Source organism: Hippoglossus hippoglossus, chromosome 24 (assembly GCF_009819705.1).
Source record: "Hippoglossus hippoglossus isolate fHipHip1 chromosome 24, fHipHip1.pri, whole genome shotgun sequence".
NCBI classification, from domain to species: domain Eukaryota; kingdom Metazoa; phylum Chordata; class Actinopteri; order Pleuronectiformes; family Pleuronectidae; genus Hippoglossus; species Hippoglossus hippoglossus.
Genome location: NC_047174.1, coordinates 9,255,592 through 9,278,990, shown reverse-complemented (window position 1 = coordinate 9,278,990; position 23,399 = coordinate 9,255,592). Strand labels below are relative to the sequence as shown.

The window sequence follows — 23,399 nt, the reverse complement described above, 5'->3', positions numbered from 1 at the left end:
CACTGCAACACTGCACAAACACAGTCTTTGACCCTTTGCACAGGCAGCACACTCATTCTCATTCCTCTCCATCTCTACGCACGAGTCTGCTGCTGCGAATAAGAGCTGTACTGTGAGGACAAATCAGAGAATGCGTGGTGTTTTACACTTTGAGCCCAGCCGAGAACAAGATGAGGTTTCTTTCCAACACACACACAAAAAAACAAATCAAGTCCCAATGAATACAAATCATTGTTTAATAAATCAAACAGAATTTCTGCTCCTCTCTGAGTTGCACTGTATTGAAAATACTTCTATACATAAAATAGTATCTCAATAACAAGAAGCACCTTATAGGTCCAACAGAATATATATATATATTTATATATATGTATATTTATGTGTAAAGTGGTAAGAAAACAAAGAGTGAACAAGATTAGAGACTGATTGAAAATTGGGCGGTGAAAAACAAAAAAGAAAATTTGCATACATGACACAATCCATTTATAAAACAAATATTCTTCATATCAGATCTGGGAGAAAAGAATCATGTCTGACACCATCCACACACAAGCTATCTATTCAATGATGTTTGGCTTGAATGTAAAATGCTTAAAATAGTCAACCCCAACCTGAGAGTCAGTTATCGCATGTTTTGTCTTCTGTCCTGAATTGTAAACTGCAGCATCATAGTCCACAGGCTGGGGGGGGGGGCAATGTGTGAGGGGTTTATCAACTCAAGCTTATTCTATCTTCTTCAAAGGGGTAAGGCACTTGAGCTAGACAGGAAGGAGGTGGAGCTTCCTGTTGGCTTTTTTGAGGAAGTGCAGGGTGAAATAGAACTTGGCACTGCCGGCAGTGGACATACAGAAGAGACACACTCTGCCTTCACCAACTCTTCCAGGACTTTTAAAGAAAGCTCCACTGCTTCTAACAATGTCAGGCAACATTTGCATAAACGAAGAAAAGGGCAGTAAAGCTGTGATATGCTGTCAAGCCTACCTTTAAAATTCAGCTCCCCCTGGTGACAGGAGGGAGAAAGGCTTTGGTTTTTATTTTTAATACATCGCCAGATAATCGTGCAGATAACAGTTTTGCTACAGGTGCATCTTTACCTTTTGTTTTTCATGGAATCAATATTGAAAAAACGAGTATTGTTTTAAAATAACATGAGCAAAACTTGAATCGAATGAGGAAAAACTCATGTGTGACTCATGCAATGAAGAAAATTCACGGACGCTAACTGTAACTCAGATGTGTGCTTCCTGTATCCCAAGCTCTGGACCTTGGACAGAGGAAAGGATTGAGTGTAAATAGTGTTTCTCATTCTGCTCTCATTTCTGATCCACGAAAAATGAAAGCGCACACAAGTGCCGAAGCCTTTCCAGCTGTTGCACATGCTCAGAAACTGTTCATAAACTTCTGAGCTGACAAATGTAACACCGTGAGCTGGGTCTGTAAAAAAGGAGGCGATGAGGTGAGAGCAAAACAAATAGAGAGATGTGACGTTTAAATTAAAAAGGAAAGAGGGAAATGAATGCAGAATAAGTAAATATATTTCGGCTTGTCGAGCTGGGGTTTTACTCTTCTCGTCTTGTAGTGCGACGCTGACGGCTTTCACATCGTAGTGAACTGACTGTGTGCCTGTCTCAGCTTTGCAGCAATCTGGGGATTCAGAAGAAGAAGAGAAACGAGCATGAATACAAACTCAGAGGCAGGTGGAGATGGTTTAGTATCGAGGCTTTACGCAGCTTCTCTGCAGGTCTACAGGCCACAGAAAGGTCTGACTGGCTTCGAATTTAATTTACTGTGAGCGATGGTCGATGAAAACGACTTTACCGTCTCGTAAAACTTGACTTGCTCCTCCAGGTACAACTGCATGACCCTGTTGTAGTCATAGATCCGGTTGCTATGGAAGTGGTTCATCTCAGCTGCGGCAGAAAAGAGGCGAAACCAATGAGATCAGGCAACACTTGGTGACTAACTGCCCTGCGTCACTGCCTCTGGCTCAGAGACAGTCTGGTACCTTGTAAAGTGTAAGACATGGTGCTGACTCGCTTCGCCATGGTCACTTTCTCCTGAGGAGTAATTTTACTGGTGGCCACCAGCTTGTCACCCTCCTTCACCTTGTCTATGGCGGCCTGTAACAAATGAAAAAAAAAGAACATGAGACTCGAGTTACATCGCATTAAGGACAGAGAATCATTTTAACATATATAATGCAACTTCAACCGCTGGATGGATGGATGGATGGATGGATGGATGGAGATATATATATATACATACATACATACATACATACATACATACATACATACATACATACATACATACATACATACAGTTCAGTTAGCAGAACAAAAGTTAACACCTGGCAGTTTTAATTTAGCAGTAGGGAGATCACTTAAAATAAGTGTAGAGCCAAGTTTGAACCTATCAACCAACTCGTGCTGCAAAACCACTTCTCTTGAAGTTAGGTTCAGTGTGTAGACACATCCCCAATAAATGTGTTTTCAAATAAAACTCTAACTATTTCCCGATGTACCTTATGGACTCCAATGGTGTCTGGGAAACATCCAAGAAGACCCTTGTATTCATTGTTGGTCTCCATGAGGAAGTGGAGGTCTTTCCTCGGCTGGAAAATGAACAAAAAAACTAAAAGATGAGGCTTTCGGTGTTGAAGTTAAAGAGGGAATAATACATAGATATAAAACTGATGAGGAAGAACACAATGAAATATAACGTGATTGGAATTGAATTTTATGTACAAAGCTAAAACAACACATGTATCATATGGTCATAGATTCAGCAAGGACATCCAGCCGGTGAAGTAGGGAACAGTGAGATGGTGAAGGAATAAAAACATCAACATAATAAAAAATGCATTTTCTATCTTTTGGGCAGAGAAGGAGGAAGACACGCAGCAAAGCGCCGGGTTGAAACCGAACCTGCGGCAATGAGGCCATTTGTCCATTCGTTTAAACTTCAACACTAACACTTCTTGAATATATAAAGGAAATCTCTGTGCAGGAATATAGAACAACAGATAAGGAAAGGCAGATAAGGCTGTGGATAATAGAAAAACCTTTTGGCTCCTGACATGAATCCTAAATGGCTTCCTCATAATTCTGTAAACTATCACAGGCAATGCTAAACTACAGCCAACAACTCTACTGACAAACACGAGCTTACCAGGTGAATCCTCCTCCTGCTGCTGGGACAACAAAAAGCCCACATTGATTTAACAACATTCCACACAGTGCTGTTGAGACAGAATGTTCAGCAAAGCCACATCCAAAAAGGTCAAAACAAGAACGAGGAAACACCAGAGATAAGTCTGCCATGACTTCTCCCTCCACTGATAGTGCAGGACGCAGGGTTAAAGGGGTCATTAAAACACCGCAGCTCGGACGTAAACACCGACTGCGAGCAGGAAATGTTCGCAGATATTGCGAGATGTTGTGAACTGGGACAACAATGTGGTTGATAAAAAAAGACGCCTAAAATAAACCTCAAGACCTCTGAGACACCAGAGGTCTGACAGCGCTCGTTTCTGAAAGGAAACAAACATTGTACATCCAAACACACATGACAGGTTGTGTGCTGAAAATGAAGACAAGGCCATTGCAATAATGACTGTGACACGAACATGGAGGAAACATCGTTAAAGTGACATCGTGACAGGTCTGATATCAAAAACGTGTATGGTTTTCTCTTGTTGGCCCTGTGATACACTGGTGACCTGTACAGGGTGTACCCCACCTCTCGCCCTATGTCAGCTGGTTCTTGCAACAGCAAACACCCCCACTACCTCAAAGAATAAGAGGTGTAAATAACGGATGAATGGATAGACACTCTAAACATACCTGCTCTGCAACCATCTGAGCGATCTCCTCGTACGTCTTCCCTGCTGCTGTCATGGCGTCAGTCAGCGTTGACTCACCTGAGGGATTAAAACATGTCACCACCCTGTTTCTTAAGACGACTTGTTTGTCATTTCCATTCAAAACAGATTTCCACACAACGAGCGACTGCAGAGAAAACTGCATCTGCAAAGAGCTTGTTTTGAAGGAGTTCCCAAAGACAGCAAAGTGACACGACTACCAAATACGAGCTTACCAGGCTTACATGTGGGAAATTTCAATTGCAGAAAGCTCTTCAATAATATTTGTGGTCATTACCTTGGTATCCACTGCTGGTGAAGACTGAGGAGAGGTTTTGAAAGGCTTTGCCGATTCTCTGGTACTCTTTTGGCAGAGCTGTGTAGGGGGGGGGGGGGGGGGGACATCAAACGTGAAAAAACACGAAAACACTGTGTGAAAAACTACTATATACTAAATACTAAACATAATAATGACGTCTTTTATTCATACAAACAGTAATTACAGCACAAAGTGAAGGGTTGGCCTGTGTGAGTGGTGCAGTGCAAACATACGGCCTGTGCATCTCTTCCAGTGCTCGTTTCCCACTGTGAGGATTTCCTTCACGCCGTCGTCCATGGCTTTAGTAAACCTGCTGAACTGCTCGCACTTCTGTTCCCTGGGAACGAGGAGCACACGAACGACACCATTACAATTAATGTAGCATGTATTAAAAACATACGGTGATGAGCCACTGTTTGCAAAGCTTCAACTCACACTTCCACAGGATCCAGGTCTGCAGCCTCAGGCTCTATTGTGGTGAAGATCATCACTCCCACCGTCTCGTCCTTCTCTGCTTTTCTCTTCCCCGTCTTCCAGTCCTGCATGAAATCAATCCATCATCTTAAATCACAAAATAAACTAACACAGCAATTAAGTGCTAGACTAAACTTTCAGTGGTCACAAATCATCTTAGTTCTTCCCTCTAAGATGAAAAGAGACCCACGCTATATGCAGCCATCGAAAGTTACATATAGTTAAGTCCGACATATCTGTGTTTGTTTGCTGATATGAAAGCACAAATTTTACACAATAAACAATGAAGAAAATATATTAGTTTTTTGCGTTAAAAAATATATATTAAAAAAATTTTTTTTTTAAGAAAAGCAGTTTAACTTCTCCAATAATATATTATTTAAAGGCACATAAAATAAGACCGAGAGGAGGAAGAAGGAAGTGGGATATTAAACCTTCTCATCCTTGTAGGTGAGGAAAAGCTGGAAAACATCACTGCTGGAAACAATCGGGTGTCTGCACATCCTGGTCATCCAGCCCTGCAACCGCTCCATACGCATCTTAATAAACTCCTCCTCAAAACGACCTGCAATAGAGTGAAGCAAACAACGAATGAATGATTTAACCTACATGCTGACTTCAGGAATGTTTAGCTATGTGTCTTACATAGGGTCAAGCACTCACCTGTTACCTGCTTGTCTGGCAAAGAGGGGATGGGGATGGCGGACCCAAATTTGTCGAGGAGCCGCTCGTACAGCCAATCAAAGTGCTTGTATCTGTGATTGACTGTTCGGTTTGTGGTCTGCGAACCAATAACATGGAGTTATATTGACGGCAAGTAGTGTAAACTGGTGAAATTATTACTTTAACAGTAAAACTCCCTTTGGAGATAAACATTTTCAAATGGCTGCCTTGAAATTATTAGTGGTGGACAGTGTATAAATTCTAGTTAAGCTCAATTCCAGTTAAAACACATGCTATGTTACACTTACACTGGCTGTGACTTGGTACTCGATGTAGCTCTTGAGGCCGTACAGCTTTGAGCCTTTCTTGGGATCAGCCACAACACAGTCGAGCTGAGTTTCTGGGTAAGACCACACAGGACCAACTTCTCCCATCTGAGCAGGAAACATTAGGTTTAGAAAACTGCAGCTATTTGTCTTTTAACATTAAATCATCGATCATTCTCACAAAAAGAGGAACACATTTACAACCATGCTTTGCTACTATTCTAGGAAGTATAATTAGCATAAATAAGTTCCCTTATTTATAAAATGACAAGAAAACCAAATATATTGTGTTTAGTCATGCAAGTTAAGTTACAGTACCACAACCAGTTATATAACAAGTAAAGATATCTGATGTTATATATTGCATACAACTGGCACAAATACTTAGAGAGAACCTACATAGATTGTTAGTTTTTCTTTGCCCTTAGCGAGTTGTTTGCACAGAAGGTAGAGCTCCGGCCCCGACTTGGAGAACCCTGGGAACCTGCTCAACGAGAACAGACAAAGTTTAAACAGTGATGGTGTCAACCGGTCTCTCTAACTCTGTTTGAGGAAGCTTTCTGTGGCATATTTAAGTCACAAGTATCAAATTACTGGAACTATACATAAAAAACATGTATAATCCTTAATGTTTGTGGCAAGTGAATGTTCAAGCTGATTCAAGCAGAGATAAAAGATAAAGAACGGCCTGGTCCAAACAATATGTGCATTGTAGTTGTAATGTGCAAGAGAAACTGACATTTCAGAAAACAAGAAACTCCCTCAGGCCAAAACTCAAATCCAAGCTTAATCTTATCACTAATATCAAAATATTTTGCCATTTTTCTTTGTTTCTTCCCTTCAGGCCCAATTTTTTTTTACACCAAATGAATCCTCTTGTTTTACAAACTCTTACTTGTTGAGGGAGATTTTCATTGAAGTCGCGGTAGCTCCACCTCTCTGCATCGCTCCACTGTCTCCAGGGTCTGACTCCGAGTATCCTCCGCTGGACTTCACGTCATCCCACTCGTCATCCCACTCATCATCCTCAGCTCCTGAGGTCACACACATGCACACTTAAAGAAATACATTCTGTACAGGAGCTGCACAAGTCGACAGCAAGTTAAACATTTAATCTGTTTATTAAATATCTCCAACTATTACCATGATTATTTGTAATTGTGCTTATACAAACAACTTAGGGCTGCAGCATGAGTCTGATATAGGGCAAAATTTATATTTTTTTATATAGGCTTATTTTTTAAGTATAAATGCTTTGCTAAACTTTACTCTCTGGTCCTCAGCATTAGCAAGACATTATCCTGAGATACTGGCATGTAGCTTTTCAGCCATCAAATACACTACATTTCTTTCAGTTAATGGCATAACATACAACACCCATAAATGTGTGTACAACTAGTTGAAGACATTGCACTTTGCCCTTGTTTTGATGTTAAAAGTTGTCATATTACATTTTCTCATAGTTCCAGTTTCTCATGAAAATACAGAACATGCATCATTGTGTTAAATCCATGCTCGCAGGCAGCGTATAAAGTATATCTTAGAAAATCAAAGGTTTTTGAAATGGTTTGAACGTGGAACCAATCCTCAGTTTCCATTCCTACACGCTACTAAACAAAGATATGATTTGTATGACCTTCTCTGAAGCTGAGCACTTTCAAAACATAAAAAACAAGGTTTTAAGGTCTGAATGTGGCTGCAAGTGAGCAGAGAAAATATTCGTACTCATACACGACAGGCAAGTAATAATTTATATTATTGAGAGTACTCCAGCATTACACCTACAGTACAACAGCCAAAATCAAATAAATGGAGCGATGCTTGCGATTTAGTTCTCACAGTCAACTCAAGCTTTAATCATGTGACCTCATTCTCCACAATCCTCTACCATACACTATTTGGCGGTCTACTTAAGCTGCAAAGATTTCACATCTCTGCGTCAGTATTTCTGCCTGTCGACTCAGCCCCTCCACAACCCCAGCATCCACCTGCAGGGTCCAACAGGGGAGACACACATATCCGATTTGAAGTCAGAGCATAGAAGTCAAAACTCTATGTTCTGCTGCTGTAATGAACATTTTAAATGTGAGTTGTCCTATTGAGCCACAGATTTGGTCAAAATTAAGACCAGAGTTTCTGAAACATAATTTCAGAGAAAACAAGTTTTTTAAAGTTTTAAAAACTTCCAAACTTAAACAAAGCACTTAGTTACGTGCACTGTCAAACACTCTGAACAGCGTTCATTCTGCCGTGATGTGACACAAACTCCTAATTAATCACCAACACTTCAACGCCTGAAAGATTTCACTGTTTCCTGAGAATTTGACTGCACAAACATGTCAGATGAACATTATCCACTCACACTCTTCTTCAGTTTCAGAGGTGAGACACAACTGTCACTTTCCCACATATCATCATCATAAAATTAACACGGTGTTAATGTCAACAAATTAAATGCATCACACACATGCTTTTTACCGACACAAATCATTTCCTGAAACCATTCGCTAGAAGCTGTCAGTCTTTATGAGCACTTAGTACCAGTCCACACACAAACATTAGGAAAAAAGCTTCCACCATTGCAACACACAGAATACCTGTGCAATCGATAAGGTAAGGATATGGGTAGATGTCTTTGGTAGGAAAAGGGAAGAAAGGAAAAGTCTGTTAATTCCTCTCCTCTCCATTTATCCCCTTCTGTTCTCTTTTTACAAAAACAACTGGAGAATTGAAAAAACAGGTCAAGTAATTTATTCTTCTGAGTCATGCATGAGGCTAACGTTTCCGATCATCTGGCAAAAACCATAGCGTGACGGGCTGGTCCTGTCCACGTACTGGAGCATCTCTGCAGAGGAGACAGTGACACAGTATTTCTGTTGGACGCTTTGAGTTCCAGATTAGAGGGTTTCCTGTGTATCCTCAAGGTATTTCAGTTGGTATCAGGTTAAGACTACGGTCTTTATACTTAAGAGAATATTCTTTCTCATTTTGGTCGATGATGCAAACCTCATCAGAGTCGGACACTTCAAAAAGGCAGATTTTTAGTTGATTTTTCTACTTGACCTATATATCACTCTGTGGAACATGGGTTGTACAATCTTTTTGTTGAACATAAGATGTCTGTTAAAAATATATATATGAGGGAAAGACATTATGGAAGTACTTTAAAACAATTTAAAGGTCCTCTGTCATAAGACAGCTTGTCTTATGACCAAGACACTTTTTATAGCTGCTTTTCATTTTCATCCAGAGACCTTAAACCAAGCCTATAAAAACTAGACTGTGGTAACAAAAAAAAAACTCATACAGGATATGTACTTAATTTCTCTGATGTCTGACTGAGCAAATATAAATGTACAACACATGACAAAAGCCACATAATCTAACTGAGTGTCAGAATAAAATAAATTCTGGGAATATTTGATGCTCAGTAGTAAATCTTTCTTAGAATAACCTCATCGACTGGAGCCACACACTTTGTCCTGTCTTCACATTTACAATTTCTATAAGTAAACTACCCACAAACAGAAAGACAATAACTCCAAGAGCTAAAAACAGTGTGTGACCTTTACTACGCAGGCTCCATTAACTTTCTTTGTAGCAAAACACTTATATTAGATTTGAATAAACTTCAATCCTCCTGTTAAACATTAGACAGGAGACAAAAATAAGAGGAAGCCCAAATACTTCAGAATATTCACCGCATAGGCTTTATTTCCCGTTTTCAATGATGGTGTGTTTTGAATAGTAGTTCTCAGTAGTGGAAGTACAATCAAGAGTATGAACCTTTAGAATCTTTAAATGACCCAAGATCCTAGGCAGTGGTTTTATTCTGCTGACACATAATTAACGGGTTGACCATGGCTGCTAACTGTAGAGCTGTCCTTACCGGGGCCCTGGTAAGCCTGAGGGTGACCCTGTGGTACGGAGCCCCAGGGTTCAGCAGCATTCTTCCCAGTCTGGGTGCCCTCTGGATTTGCCGCCCAGTTGTTGTTGGAGCCCCCTGAGGGGTCCGCGTTCCACACCGACCACGGATCATTACCGTTACTCGCCTGGAAGAGACAGAGGGAGCAAACGCGAGAGATGAAATGACAGATTGAGTAAGGAGAAGCAGATGAGAGAGTGGAGTCCATTCTGGTCTGTTTAATGTGGAGCTGACAGTCTTCTTAAAATAACATGCTGTTCACAACACAGAATGTAGAGCTGGCCTCTAACAGGGCGTCTGTTGAGATAATCTATCAACTCGATGGTGACAGTGTGGTTGGTGGTCTAAAACAAAAGCTTCATATCACATGCAGCAACAAGAAAACATCAAAACAATAAGAAAATTGCATTTGAAAAAAACTAATTAGCAAAAGCTACCATTCTCAAGTCTTAACACACTAATATTTAAAGTACTTGCAGGCTGAGAAAGCAACTCCATGCCATGCTTGCAAAGCAGGCATATTCACCCCTATACAAGCCTATCTGGATGGGCATGCAACCAAATATGTGTGTGGGCCTTTTGTGGGTTGCAGCTAGTTTGATGCTAACTAAACAATGAGCTGTGTGTAACGTAATGCACATTCACATAGAGAAATCAATAGTTTCAAAGCAAACTGCTGCAACAAGTGACATATGAACAAATATGAGCAGTGAGAAACAACACTGAAACAGCATTTCATGGATTTAACAGCTTCTTAACATTCAGACTATTTTTTATATAAAACTCAGTCAAGATGATATTAAAAAAAACTGATGTTTATTGATATTTATTTGATTCTCATCATAATCTGGTTTAATTCATGTGTTGTGGTTGACTGATTATCCAGTGTGATAAATCAATTACATATGTGAGGTATAGGAATCACTGACTCGGACTGAGGTGCTGATTCATACAATTTAGAGGAAGGTGGGAGCTGAGGTGGATGAAATCATGCTTTCTTCGGAGGGTAGGAGTAGTCAGGGCCATTTTACCAAAGAAGAACAATTGGAGAGGGGGGAGGGGGTTTGCTGGGTGAGTGTGGGGGGAAATTGGGTTCATGCCTCTGGCCACGCCCACCAACATGGCGGTTACCTCATCAGGGGACGAGAGATAAGGGGAAACTGGGGTGTCAGGGGTGTCCGGCTGGGGACTCAAGCCCCCAGCATCCACCTTGAGGGGAGAAGAAGGTGACAACATCACAAAGCGCCAGCAGTGATGGTTAATGGGATGGGTTAAAGTGATGCTGTGTGTGTGTGTGTGTGTGTGTGTGTGTGTGTGTGTGAAAGGGAGAGAGAGAGAGAGAGAGAGAGAGAGAGAAAGAGGGATGATGGTTGACACATTTCCTGCCTTGACAACCACTTACTTTGCACATTTCCCTCATTTTTGTGCAACCTCCAGCTAACAAGAAAAATAATCTCCCCAACCTTATTTACTCTCTGTTTTGAGTTAAAAACCTGCTTGGGCTATAAATGACCACAATGACAATCTTCCACAGCAGCAGCTCTCACTTCTGCATCTCAGGGTTCACAAGAATAGCCGGGGTTGCACAGACGTCATTAACGTGTGACTTCTGCTTTTTCTTCAGAATCACTCCGTCACACACATTTGAGTGAGAGAATGGAAACATGGCAGGAGTGCCATGCAGGGAATTACTGTATAAATTCACACTTACTTCTCCAGCACTGGTCTACTCAAGGCAAGGTTGTTCATTTGATACTCTGACAATAGGTCGATAAATTGCAATGCCTCCGCCTATCAGTGGAGTTATAATCTACATTTTCTCATATTCAGCCACACTGAACATTGACCACTAAAATCTAATCAGATAATCTTTGAGTCCAGAAATTTAAAAAAGGCAGACTTGATATATCAGGTTCAAGAGGCCGAAAAGGCCACCTTGACCTTTGACCACCAAATTCTACGCAGTTCATTCATGAGTCAAAGTGAACATTTGTACAACATTTGAAAGGATTCACTGGACGTGTTCCTGAGATATGGCATTCACAAGGCAACAAAACTGTGCTTTGTGAGGTCACAGGCACAGTGACCTTTGACGACGAAAATATTATCACCCTGAGTCAAACTGATCGTTTGTACCAAATTTGAAAAAAAAAATCCCTCAAGGCATTTATGAGATATCGGCATGTCTGTCGGCAGCGCAGACGCTTGAAAAGCAACAGTATGAGTTTGCTAAACACGTACGTTCTTTAGGTGAGCGCGTTACCTGGTTCTGTGCAGGTGTTGATGCGGGAGCATAGGCATCAAAGAAGGTCAGGTCTGGGGCTGCAACATTTCCTACACTTGGAGTAGGTGCAGCGGTTCCTGCTCCTGCGATCGGTTTACCAAACTACAAACGAAAGAACAAAAAGACAAAAACAGTCCCATTAGAAATCTAAATTTCCCATTGGAAAAAAGAGAAACTAATCCAGATATTCCAGAGGGATCTAATGACTTTTTAAGCTACATTCCTCCATGGTTATGTGATCATGTCTCCTTAGTGTTCCCTGGCTTTGAAAACTGGCTTTTTCACTTCCTCTATTTATACAGAATTAAATTGAATATGAACGTTGCAATGAAATAGAGAATAAGCTGCTTGTCCCGATGTTTTTCATAAGAAATTACATAAGCTACAAGTGTATTTGTCATTAGAGGGTTTCTATGATCTGGACTCTTATAAAAAGCGTCTGAGGGCAGCTGGAGAGGTAACTTCAGGTCAGACAAACACATCCACGTGAACTTGTTTGCAGAGTTAAGCAGGAGAATGGTATCGGTCTCTCTCTAGTACACACACAGACACTAGACTGTTAAATGTTGCTGTAGGAGTTGTTTAGAGTGAAGCTGAGCTGTTAAACAGACTTTGCTCGTTCTCTGTCTCTTTGTGAATGTCTTCTGAGTGAATCATATCCTCCATGATGACGTCAGGGCTTTTTGGATAAAACAGGACGCAAACACCAGAATCAGCAAAACTCTGTAGGAGGAACATCCTGTCGTCGTTTTACTTTCAGGCAAGAGTCCACAGCACAGTGTGGAAATATTTATCTGTGCTCTGATAGGGATAGTACATATTGTACATTTTGACTTTAAAGCTTGACAGCAGAATTTTCTTAACTTCTGATGTGATGTCTGTGGTGAAATCATCACCAAACACAAAGGAACAATCGTCTCACTAACCTCGATGTAGTCCTCTGGCACCAGTCCCACCTCCCCTTTGGAGTTCTGTGCTTCAATCCAACCGCCTCCGATATGCTGTGACAGAGACGCAACACAACTTGTTAGCATTTTTGCCATCACGGACCAAATTCAGTTTTACACTTGTGTATATGAGTTTATTTGTTATTAAAGCCTGATCAATGTGGATTTTTGGAGACTGGTATTATTACTGCTGATATTACAGCGTAAAACATTTCCTATAGAGATATTTTGGCTGAAAAAATGCAATGATTTCCAAGATCTCATTATCAAACCCTTTATTATAAATAAATATAAAGAAAAAGAAAACTGAAATACAACCAAATATATAGAACACCAATTAGGAAAATAAACATTATCTCTTAACTTCAAATGAAAAAACTAAAATGCTCATCTTTTCTGCTTCATTTGTTCTGCAAAGAAAAGGTCACACTGCTTCTGGTAATGCTTTGATCCCATTACTAAGCTGCACAGAACTGAATGAAGCTTTTCATATAAACATTTGTGCAGAAACTGGAAAAAAACATTTCTCCTGGAAAATGTAGGCGAGTTACTATAAATGTGTTTCTGTTAATTCATTATCGTAATAAAGGAAAGCAGGTTTCCCTATTTACAAGTTGTTTAAAGATTCAAGTTGGAACTAAAATCTGACAATTCCCAAGTTACCCAAATATCCAAAAACACCCTTAACAGTAGGTTGATTTAGTGGAGACATGTTTTTCGGTCCTGATTGAATTAATACCGACTTTGATTAGGAAACTATGTAGGTCAGAACAGAATAAGTGACCTTTGAACTGTTGACACCGTCTGTAATGACATCATGGTCACTCCCACAGTTAATTGTTTCCTCTGTGTGCGTTTGTGACACTCAATGTTTATAGACAACCTCACATCATGTGACTTGGACGTTTACAGGACTGGACATTTTAAATAACAAAAATATGAAAGAGAGCAAGACGCTACAAAACCCAAATATATAATAGTAGTTAATAGTAAAATAATACCAATTAAAAAGGTAAGTAAATTTAAGAAAAAAAATTCGAACACATCGAAAACTTTTAAGTGTTATCTGGAAACAGGTAGGTCCAAATAAATGTTTTTAATTATCAACCAATTGAGACAGTGTCCATTGTAACTAATGAAAAGAATGAAGCGTCTATAGTAGAAAATGAATGTTTACACAAGTGATTGGCCACAGAGTGTACTGTGATCTTATATAGAGGGATGGTAGAAGAATATCAATATGGATTTACCTGATTGGTGATAGTGACCGTCTCTCCTTCTTTCACTGACAGTTCGTTGTTTCCTGGCTCAGCGGTGAAGTCATATACAACCTGTGCCTGGACACAATCAAGAAACACACCCTTACTGTGTGTTTGATGGGCACTTTATTTTGATGCCATAAACATATACTTGTACATGTACGTGCATGGGCACATAGACAAAAAAACACCTAATAACCCCCTGAGGAGTGTAACTCTTGTAATGTGGGATAAAGGCTCAGTGAAACAGGACAAACTAGTTATCCTGCACCTGAAATGCTGACTATTAACTAGACACCAGTATCAACCATAAACAAGGCCAGAACCAACGTGTTACCTATTTCAGTTTAATACAGAAGCCTGCAGTTCTTCTCACAGAGACCTACATCTACTTATCTGCCCTCCCCCAGGGCCCCTTGAGTCCACACGCATGCACGTATATACATTCAACCAAGCAAAGGTAGATAGGAAACTGAAACTAAGTGGCCTAGCCACTTATTCATCTTAAATTTGACTATTCAAATGACTTTGAATTGCAAGGTCATTACCCTGACAATTGAGTGGGCATGCCATGTTTTGAGTGTGAGTTATGAGTGTGACTATCTGACTTTGTTCATGAATCAGTAAAATGAAATACAACTTGTATTCTTTGAACATAGAGGTTGTTCAGTGTCCTCCTGCCACCTCCCAGGAGTCAAAGGAGCAGGTGAATGCTTTTCAAACGGGAACAACATGTTTCTGCCTCAGCTCTGCAGCCTCACTTATTAACATATGTAACTAGCCTCCAGTGCACATCCACTGAGAATGGACGTTTAAATAAGGAAGGAAACGTTATTATGCCTCTAACAAGTATAATAATTAATATGTCTCAAAAAATGGCTGGAAGGAATCTTTGGTGAGAAGGAAGCAGGAATAAAATAATCAAATAGGGCTCTGACTCAGCCATTTATTTCCTGTTATTATAATAGTAATACTCACAGGCTTCTGATATTATTATTAATAAAATAAAATTAAATATTAATTGTACTAAAATAATAATTGAATTAGAGATGTTCTAATACCAAATCTGTACCGATCAGATTCCTTAGTGTAGTCTTTAAAGTATATTATTTTTCCACTAACCCCTTCTTCTTCGTTGCTCCAAAAAAAGCTGTAGCCTACTGTCACTGGCAAGTGTTGTTTTGATAGCGCCGCAGAAGAAGAGATTTCTTGTAGTGTAGTTTTCACCACATGTCAGCATTTTAGCAATATTACGTACCGAAAAAATAAAAACTTAAAAATAAGTAATTAAACCTACAGCTATATATTTGTGTTCTTCTACAGTTATGACTGTCAAGCTACATAATAAAGTTAGATGGCATTCACTTATTCTCTGTATGTCTTTGTTTTTCAGCGGTTTTAGCAATGAGCCCGGCCCAACAACAACGACAGCAGTCATCACTTCCATACTAGAACTTTTACAAATATAAACATATTAATAATGCTAACATATAAATATACAAAAATGATACTAGTAAAACTATAAAATGAATATAAACATATCTATAATACTTTACAGAAGTCTACCACTTGTGACAATGAACAATAATGACTGTCACCCACATACACAGGGCTTCTGTACACAGAGCCACACACACACACACAGGCCAACAACTACATTTCCCAGCATTCCTCGCAGGAAGAAATGACCCGCAGTGGAGAGGTAGTAAAATGTCACAAGACACTTTCTTAATGAGACACATTTTCCATGTAGAAAACAACACGCACATGTATTGTTTCACATCTACCGCACACACATGTTGTTAGCGTCCATTACACAGCACCGAGGCGGAGGTTTCCACTCCTCATGCGAAACTTATCGAGTTTCAGTTGAACTGATGCGACAAACCGCTGCCCTGTGCGCATTTTCCGTCAAAAAACAACAGCGGAACACACTCTGGAGGAAACAGATGATCCGGGTTCGGGGCGAAACAGCAGAGGGAAGCAGCGGGACTCACCTTTAGCGCCATTGTCCGAGCTTTGATCAATCATTACAGACACAGGCCCTGCGCTTTCTCCGGCTCTCAGCTGGACATTTCCCCCCGCGGCTCCTCAGCTGCGAGCGGGGAAAACACGGCGACTCCTCCCGCTGCTCACGCTCCTGTGACTACACGCTGCTAAAAAAAAAAACACACACACAACGAGCTTATTTACCGTGTTTAACTTTATAAAAAAAACCAGTAAAGTCCGGGGAGCGGAGAGAGGAGAAGACGGGACGGAGGCAGGAGGAGGGAGGAGTGAGTGGAAGTTTGAACGGCGCAGGGCTGCTGACAGAGCGGAGGGAGGGAGTGACCTGCACCGCCTGCTCCGCGGAGGGAAACCGGAAAGGTAGCGTCGGTGTGATCATACGATCCTCCGACACGCGACTGGTTCACATTACATCATACATGTGTTTTTAAACTCTTATATACATGTTATTCATATACATAACTCTTATTTTATTGGGTTTTTATATAATTATGTAAAAACAAATTGGGCTAGATGATAAAACAATATAAATAATTATGGCAATATGATTTTCATTAATAGCAATATCACAAAAGTCCAATATTATAATATAACATAACACATAATCAGTCTGCCTCAGATATTGTTTCTGCTTATTAGCCTTTAAACTCCAAAGAAATAATACTGTGACATTTATCATGATAATTATTGATATGAACTGATATCCTTTAGCTAAATCCAGCCCCTACGTAGAATATAGGTCACAGATAACACCATTCACACAAATTAATATCCTACGAATGAAAATGTTAAAATCCTTAAAAACAACAATTCAATACTAATACTAATATCATGACTCCTCTACAGCTTAATGACATTTTGTAATTATAAAAACAAATGACTTCAAGTATAATATTAATAATAATGATAATAATAACATCTGTAAAATATGAAATATATCTAATTTCACACAAAATATTTTTAATTTCCCCAAATTATTGAGTGAATATATATATATATATATATATTTTTTTTTACAACATATAAAGTTTTCATAGGTCCCAGCATATATTCTGAGCCTCAGTAATGTTGATAGAGTTCCTGTGTAGTAACCCACTCTGGCCTCCAGGCGGCTCCTGTGTTTACTGTCTGACAGCTCTCAGCTGGCTCAACGGCTCAAAGGGAGTCACCCTCCTCTCTTCTCTAATGCTGAAGGCGAACTCTGCTGGCAGCAAGCTGCTACTACAGCTTCTTTCTCCTTTATATGGTCCCACTGAGGTTCAACATCTCTAAATATATAAATACAAGCAGTGACACGGACACAAGAACAGACTAAAGCAGAGAACTGCACAAAAAAATTCAGGGATGAATTCTGACAAATAAAAAGCACATGTTTAAAAGCAATGACAATGAAAACTGATTTGACACTATTTTTAAAACATACCAAGAGAGGGTGGTGGGTCCAAGTTTAAAAAGTATTGCACCTCATTCCAGGAATTTGATGCTATCAATGTCAGTGGCACTGTCACCTCACAGCAAAGAAGTTCTTGGTTTATTTTTTAACGTGGGTTTTCTCCGGCCTCCTCCCACATTCTACTGTAAATATATGGCGGATACAGTTTACCCCAAGTAGCCTCAGACAGGTCCACAGCCATTGTTCTCACACCAAAGACTGCGAAAGACATTGACAACAAACATTGAAGAAACCCTTTCATTTTAAACTACGGCGAAATTCAGCACAAAAATCCGAAGTGTGTGTGTTGTATTCATCGCTGCACAAGTCCTGCTGTGAAATGACTGTGCACTTTTGAAGCCTGTATCACCTGGCTTCATCTCACGGCACAGGTGTGTGTGGGAGGAGGGTGGGAGGGAGGGTGTTTGGTGGGTCCACAGACACTGAGCCCAGTGTGAAGATTTCCAGCTTCACAGAGACATCATGCGCTCTCTGCTTCTTTTCCTCTGCCTCTCCCTGGCCGGGACAAGGGGAGCGGGGGCGTCGGACCACTCCATGCCCTTCATGGTGTACCTGGACCTCAACCGTCAGGTGTGCCTCGAGTGGGGCTTTGATAAACTGAAAGGAGACATTACATTCAAACTGACTGTCAACACCACGGGCTGGGTGGGCTTAGGCTTCAGTCCCAGCGGAATAATGAAGGGGGCAGATATGGTCATAGGGGGAGTTGGACACAATGGAATCTACTTCACAGTAAGTCATTATCCACATTTTGAAAATGTGGAAGTTTGTTTTATGTTTCCTCAATCCTTGCGTATTTGTTTTTCATGTTCCACAGCAAATATGACACATCTACTGGCCATTTGTTTCCTTTTTTGTCCAGTAGGATCGTCACGCCACGGGGAAAACCATGCCTTTGGAGGACACTCAGCAGAGCTACACTCTCCTGTCTCTGACTGAAAGTGAAGGACGAACTATCATGGTGTTTCAGAGGGCCCTTCAGACGTGTGACGACCAGGACTACCACATCAACGTAAGAAGTTTTCTTAGTCACTGTTTGAAGACTCAATACTGGTTCAAATTATAACTTTGGCCTCTGATTAAGTTTTAATTTACATTGTGTTTAGAGATTGTATTTCCTTTTACAGTGTGAAAGCAAAATGATAAAAAAAATCCAATCAAATGGATGAACAATTTAATCTAAGTATATTGGAGCTCTACTTCGTCTAAGAGGCCATTGTTTCCGTGACAACACTAACTTATAAAGGCCTCACTTAAACTTGGTTTGTAGTTACAGATCATGGAGTTTACGTCTTTGTTTCTCCACTTTTTTGGCTCTTCACTTTTAATGCTATAACCTTTTGTATTGTTGATCTAATTATGCATGTATGGCTCAGGTTTCCGACCTGTAACCATGTAAACCACCTTATAGGACATCTTTTGTTTGGTTCACCTCAATGCTCCCTTCACATATGATTTCAGATATGAATACAATGGCTACAATGGGACGCACCAGAGGTGTACAATATTTTGTTTACCATTGAACACCTGAAATACAATACGGTATTAGTAATAAAACCTAGTTGCACATGGGGAGCTGGATTGTCAGGGAATGTTTTGAAATAGCCGGGGGGGGATAAAGACTTGATTTTTTAGTTTAAAGTATAGAGAAACATACTGTATTCTCCTCTGAATTAAGCCACATTATCACTTGAGCTGTGTCACAGCTTTTCACTAAAGTTGCCGTCTCTCTCCAACAGGATAAGCCCATTAAGGTGATCTACGCCTTTGGAACAACAGATGTGGTCAGTTACCACAGTAACCGCAGAGGCACCAAGGAGGTCAACCTGCTGAACTACATGGCCAGGACCTCCCAACCTATCTCCAGCTATATCAGCGCCACAGTGCAAAATGTGACAATGATTTAAACACAGTTTTGATGATGATAGACAAGACAAATATGTGAAGATTTTTGTACTTTATACTATCTAACAGGAGAACTGCAATTTCATTACAGACAAATTCAACAAGATGTGGATAGATGTGTTTATTTACCCGCATCCTTTTCTAATTTTTTTGCAGATCACTGTCCCTGCCGTCCAAACCTACTACCACTGCAAAGTCATGAATCTTCTAAACTTGCCTACAAAACATCACATATATCTTGTAATTATCCTCTTTCTTCATACTTCACCGCTCTGACCAAAGTACTTATAGTATAAATCCCACATTAAAGTATTCTTAGCTGTGGGATTGTTATATTAGACACCATCTAATATAAAAGGAGAAGATCTGCATTAAAAGCTGCATTATTTTAGGTTCATTTCCTATTATTCTTTAAACCCATCGCACAAAATCTCTCCTGCTCTCCCTCAGATTGCCCCAGTGATCGAGCACCCTGACATTGTCCATCACATGCTACTGTACAGCTGTCCCTCCTCTGTGACCGAGCCGTACGACAACCCTTGCTACATCGGAGACAAAGGGGACATTTGCTTTGGGGTGGTGGCTGCATGGGCAGTGGGAGGAGGGGTGAGTCAAGTTTCCATTCTCTCTACTTCTATAGCATTTAGAAATTCCAAGATTCATTATATTGTAATTGGACGCCAGTGATGTGCTTGTGCCCTACTTTATCTCTGAAACCTCAGGTGTATGAGCTTCCAGCAGATGTGGGTATTCCTATTGGAGGTGAAGACAGTGATAGATTCTACAGGCTGGAAATCCATTACAATAACATCCACCTTGAAGCAGGTAAATACTAATTTTCATACAATCAACACTAATTACATACAAAATATGGATAACTTGAACTTAAATGACATTATATTATTTTATATTGTTTTTTTGTCGGCTTAAATGACTACATTTATTCAATTTCATTATTTTGAACATGTGACTTTAGGCTGTAGGAGTATTGATTGGACATTGAACTGTTCATCAGCTTTTAACCAAATACAAGGTTCTGTCTAAATGAACAACAACCTCTAATGTTAATGTTTAAAAATCCAATCTTGATCCATTCAATCCATAAAAGTAGTGGCCGCACCCGCTTCTGACTCAGTACTTCGCTGCGTGTCTTCCCCATTCTCTCTCCCCATTTTGCGCTTGAACTGCCAATAAAGGCAAAATGTCCAAAGATATCTAAAAAAATATGAAAACTTATAAATAAAGAAAGAAACTACTGTTACAGGAGATTGGTCACAGGTGATATTGCATCCCTAAAAAATACAACTTACAATACTATGAAATAAAAATATTTTTTTATTCAATAGAATACAATTGATTGATTAATATGGACAATATCGCAGCTGTAATTCTAGAACTTCAGAGATAATAAAGTTCATAGCATATTTCAAGTCCTGATCGAATTGGTTCTACACCTCCCAAGATGCAACCAGCAGCACCTGTTAGGGCCTCCACATACCTGATGCTTGTGAGCAGCAATCCTGCTGTTTGCAACACACAATTATCTCTTTTATGTTTATACTTTTTAGGCCCAAACTAAATAACAAGTTCAACCCATTTTCTAAGTATTGACATAGCTCCCTTATCAACCTAATGATCATTACATTGACATTTTTGTGTCTGTACTGTATTTCTTCTTTTCTTTGTTCTGAAGTCTCAGCATCCCATAACCAGGATGCAACATTTGTAAACTCCTGTCTCTGTACAGGCAGGATAGACAACTCAGGACTCAGACTCTACCACACAGCCCAACTCCGGGAGCATGATGTGGGCATCCTGTCCACGGGTGTGCTGCCTTTTGACCATATAAAATACAGAATCCCTCCAAACGTCGCTCAGTTCCACACCTACGGCATGTGTAACACCTCTCTCTTCTCTCAGGTATGGTTTGGTACTTATTTCAAACGTTAAGGGGTTCTCATTAAAGATAAATGAGGAAGATTTTCTTGATCGTCTTTATTTCCTGACACTAGTTGATGGATTCTGTGCCTGACCTTCAAGTGTTTGGTGTCCTGTTGCACACTCACTTGGCTGGGAGGAAAGTCAGAGCTGTCCACTACAGGTAAGACAGAGGGAATTTACATCAGACAATATCAAAGGGAGGAGGTTTTAGAATTTTGATTTATTTTGATGTATAAACTGTAACAAATTGTTCGTAACTACAAAATAAGGAATTTGTTGTTATGGTAGTAAATCCAGTTTTGGACACAGGTTGTTTATTGTTTTTATGTAAACGTAGCGTGAGCCTTATTTTATACCTCTCTGTCTCTGTAGAAATGGAGAGCAGATCGACTCTTTGGCTGTTGATGAAAACTACAGCTTTGAGGTTCAGCAGATTGTCAATATTGGAAATATCAAGACCATCAAGCCGGTATAGTCTCTTTTTATAGTGTACAGTTTTTCAGAGGGATATCAGTTGTTTCGGCTGTTAACACTATATAATATTCACAGTGCTGGATAATGAATAATTACTATAATTACTTGTCTCTAATTACAGAATGATGAGATTGCAGTGGAGTGCACCTACAGCACTCTGAATCGCACTAAAGTCACCGAGGTGGGTTAATACTGTCTACATTATGAACTTCCAACAACAGCAAAAGAATAACGAGTAACATGAACCCTTTAAATTAAAGAAATGAGCCGTTTTAACCTTTTCAGAACTAGGAAACTAAATCATAAAACTAATAGATGTAGGCACATTAACATGAATATCATTGATTGTGCTCTGCTCCCTGTCCAAACTATTGCAATATCATTTTAAAGCGGAACTATTTCTGTTCAATAGATCAATAGAATACATGTGAAAATACCTGTCCAGATCCCCCTCAAAGGATAAGCAGTGTAGGTGATGGATGGATAGATAGATTAATTATTCATGATATATGACATTTGTCTCCTTCAGATGGGGTTGGCGACCACCGATGAGATGTGCTTGGCCTTTCTATTCTACTACCCTGCAATCAAGATCACCTCGTGTACAAGCCACCCAATGACACAGTCTCTATTGAACACATCCTACGAGTGAGACCTGATGCACTGCATCACATGACATTCGTGCCAAGACTGAATCTGTAGCACCGCTTCTGGTTTACAGTTTTGATACATTATGTTTTTAAGCAGTTGTATGTTGATATGCTCTTTTGCCAAGTTGCTTTGTTCTGTTTTCCGACAGGGTGACTGACAACACCACGCTAAGCCATGATGAGATTGTCGAGTATGAGAATGTGCTGAAGAGCCTTCCACAGATCCAGATGCTCACCGATGTTGATGTAAGTAAATATAAGCTGTGTGACAGTGACTTCTCTTCCCCACATTCAATGTAATGAAAAGGAACAACATTCGGTCATTGTCTCCTTTGTGTTTACGTATATAGAACATTTTCTTGACTGCTTATATATTATACAGCATTTTTATTTCATATTTTTGCTTGAGATCTGCACTTTAACAAACATTTACTTTTGTCCTTCACACGTCCACCAAATTTAATTTTGTACAGCTTTGAGAGTTTTGTGTATTTATCAAATGATCATGGACAAAGTGTTCATCTTCCTGTAGGTGTATGTGGCATTTAAGTTAAAGCCACTAAAACAAAATAGACTTGTTGGTGTTTCAGTCTTGTTTTCTGAAGTACAGTAAAAAGGTGATTTTTATATGATATATTCTTTTCCACAGCACAATCTCACGTACAACATAAATGGCTTCATCAGGGAGATGAAGAAGAATCCGACTTTCACTTGTTCGAGAGCGTCAACTCGACTCTACACTTCCTGGATAATGAACCCAGGAGGAATCATGCTTTTGCTGCTCTGGACTGCAATAATGTAAAGTCTTTTTATGAGCAACAGATCAAATCCATTGTAATCTTCATAAAGGAAAGCACCGATGATAAGATCTGTTTGACTGATAAAATGGAATTGGGTATATTCAACTTTA

At 39.8% G+C, this 23,399-nt stretch overlaps 2 protein-coding genes across 5 annotated transcripts; one reads left to right on the top strand and one right to left on the bottom strand.

Moving 5' to 3' along the window:
- Nucleotides 1-217: 217 nt before the first annotated feature.
- On the bottom strand, nucleotides 218-16,328 carry snx9b (sorting nexin 9b). Of its 4 annotated transcripts, XM_034579818.1 has the most exons (20): nucleotides 16,057-16,328; nucleotides 14,051-14,137; nucleotides 12,780-12,854; nucleotides 11,833-11,955; nucleotides 10,701-10,778; nucleotides 9,534-9,696; nucleotides 8,242-8,277; nucleotides 6,540-6,678; nucleotides 6,044-6,128; nucleotides 5,627-5,752; nucleotides 5,319-5,436; nucleotides 5,090-5,220; nucleotides 4,617-4,720; nucleotides 4,415-4,518; nucleotides 4,161-4,238; nucleotides 3,846-3,922; nucleotides 2,525-2,614; nucleotides 2,006-2,120; nucleotides 1,819-1,910; nucleotides 218-1,644 (listed from the first exon to the last, which is right to left on the bottom strand). In XM_034579818.1, exons 1-20 carry the CDS (start codon nucleotides 16,066-16,068, stop codon nucleotides 1,597-1,599), a joined length of 1,881 nt encoding a protein of 626 aa, XP_034435709.1. In that variant the 5' UTR covers nucleotides 16,069-16,328; the 3' UTR covers nucleotides 218-1,596. The 4 variants fall into 4 exon arrangements, with proteins under 4 accessions (XP_034435709.1, XP_034435710.1, XP_034435712.1 ...); XM_034579819.1 differs by lacking the exon at nucleotides 8,242-8,277 and having other exon boundaries at nucleotides 16,057-16,325; XM_034579821.1 differs by lacking the exon at nucleotides 10,701-10,778 and having other exon boundaries at nucleotides 16,057-16,324.
- Nucleotides 16,329-16,345: 17 nt separating this feature from the next.
- On the top strand, nucleotides 16,346-23,342 carry moxd1l (monooxygenase, DBH-like 1, like). Its single transcript, XM_034579823.1, has 14 exons — nucleotides 16,346-16,426; nucleotides 17,967-18,251; nucleotides 18,385-18,531; nucleotides 19,259-19,411; nucleotides 19,581-19,664; nucleotides 19,875-20,030; nucleotides 20,147-20,249; nucleotides 21,172-21,344; nucleotides 21,437-21,525; nucleotides 21,738-21,834; nucleotides 21,961-22,020; nucleotides 22,369-22,487; nucleotides 22,639-22,735; nucleotides 23,139-23,342. Exons 2-14 carry the CDS (start codon nucleotides 17,982-17,984, stop codon nucleotides 23,289-23,291), a joined length of 1,701 nt encoding a protein of 566 aa, XP_034435714.1. The 5' UTR covers nucleotides 16,346-16,426; nucleotides 17,967-17,981; the 3' UTR covers nucleotides 23,292-23,342.
- The last annotated feature ends 57 nt before the right edge of the window (nucleotides 23,343-23,399 follow it).

Bases quoted from the DNA above. Each gene is read 5' to 3' on its own strand.
- snx9b (XM_034579818.1), bottom strand. The intron at 4,721-5,089 runs GTTTAATATCCC...GATTTCATGCAG, and splicing joins TCACCTACAAGGATGAGAAG to GACTGGAAGACGGGGAAGAG. The intron at 3,923-4,160 runs GTAATGACCACA...TTAATCCCTCAG, and splicing joins CACCAGCAGTGGATACCAAG to GTGAGTCAACGCTGACTGAC.
- moxd1l (XM_034579823.1), top strand. From the start codon at position 17,982: ATGCGCTCTCTGCTTCTTTTCCTCTGCCTCTCCCTGGCCGGGACAAGG. The intron at 20,031-20,146 runs GTGAGTCAAGTT...CTGAAACCTCAG, and splicing joins CATGGGCAGTGGGAGGAGGG to GTGTATGAGCTTCCAGCAGA. The intron at 20,250-21,171 runs GTAAATACTAAT...GTCTCTGTACAG, and splicing joins TAACATCCACCTTGAAGCAG to GCAGGATAGACAACTCAGGA.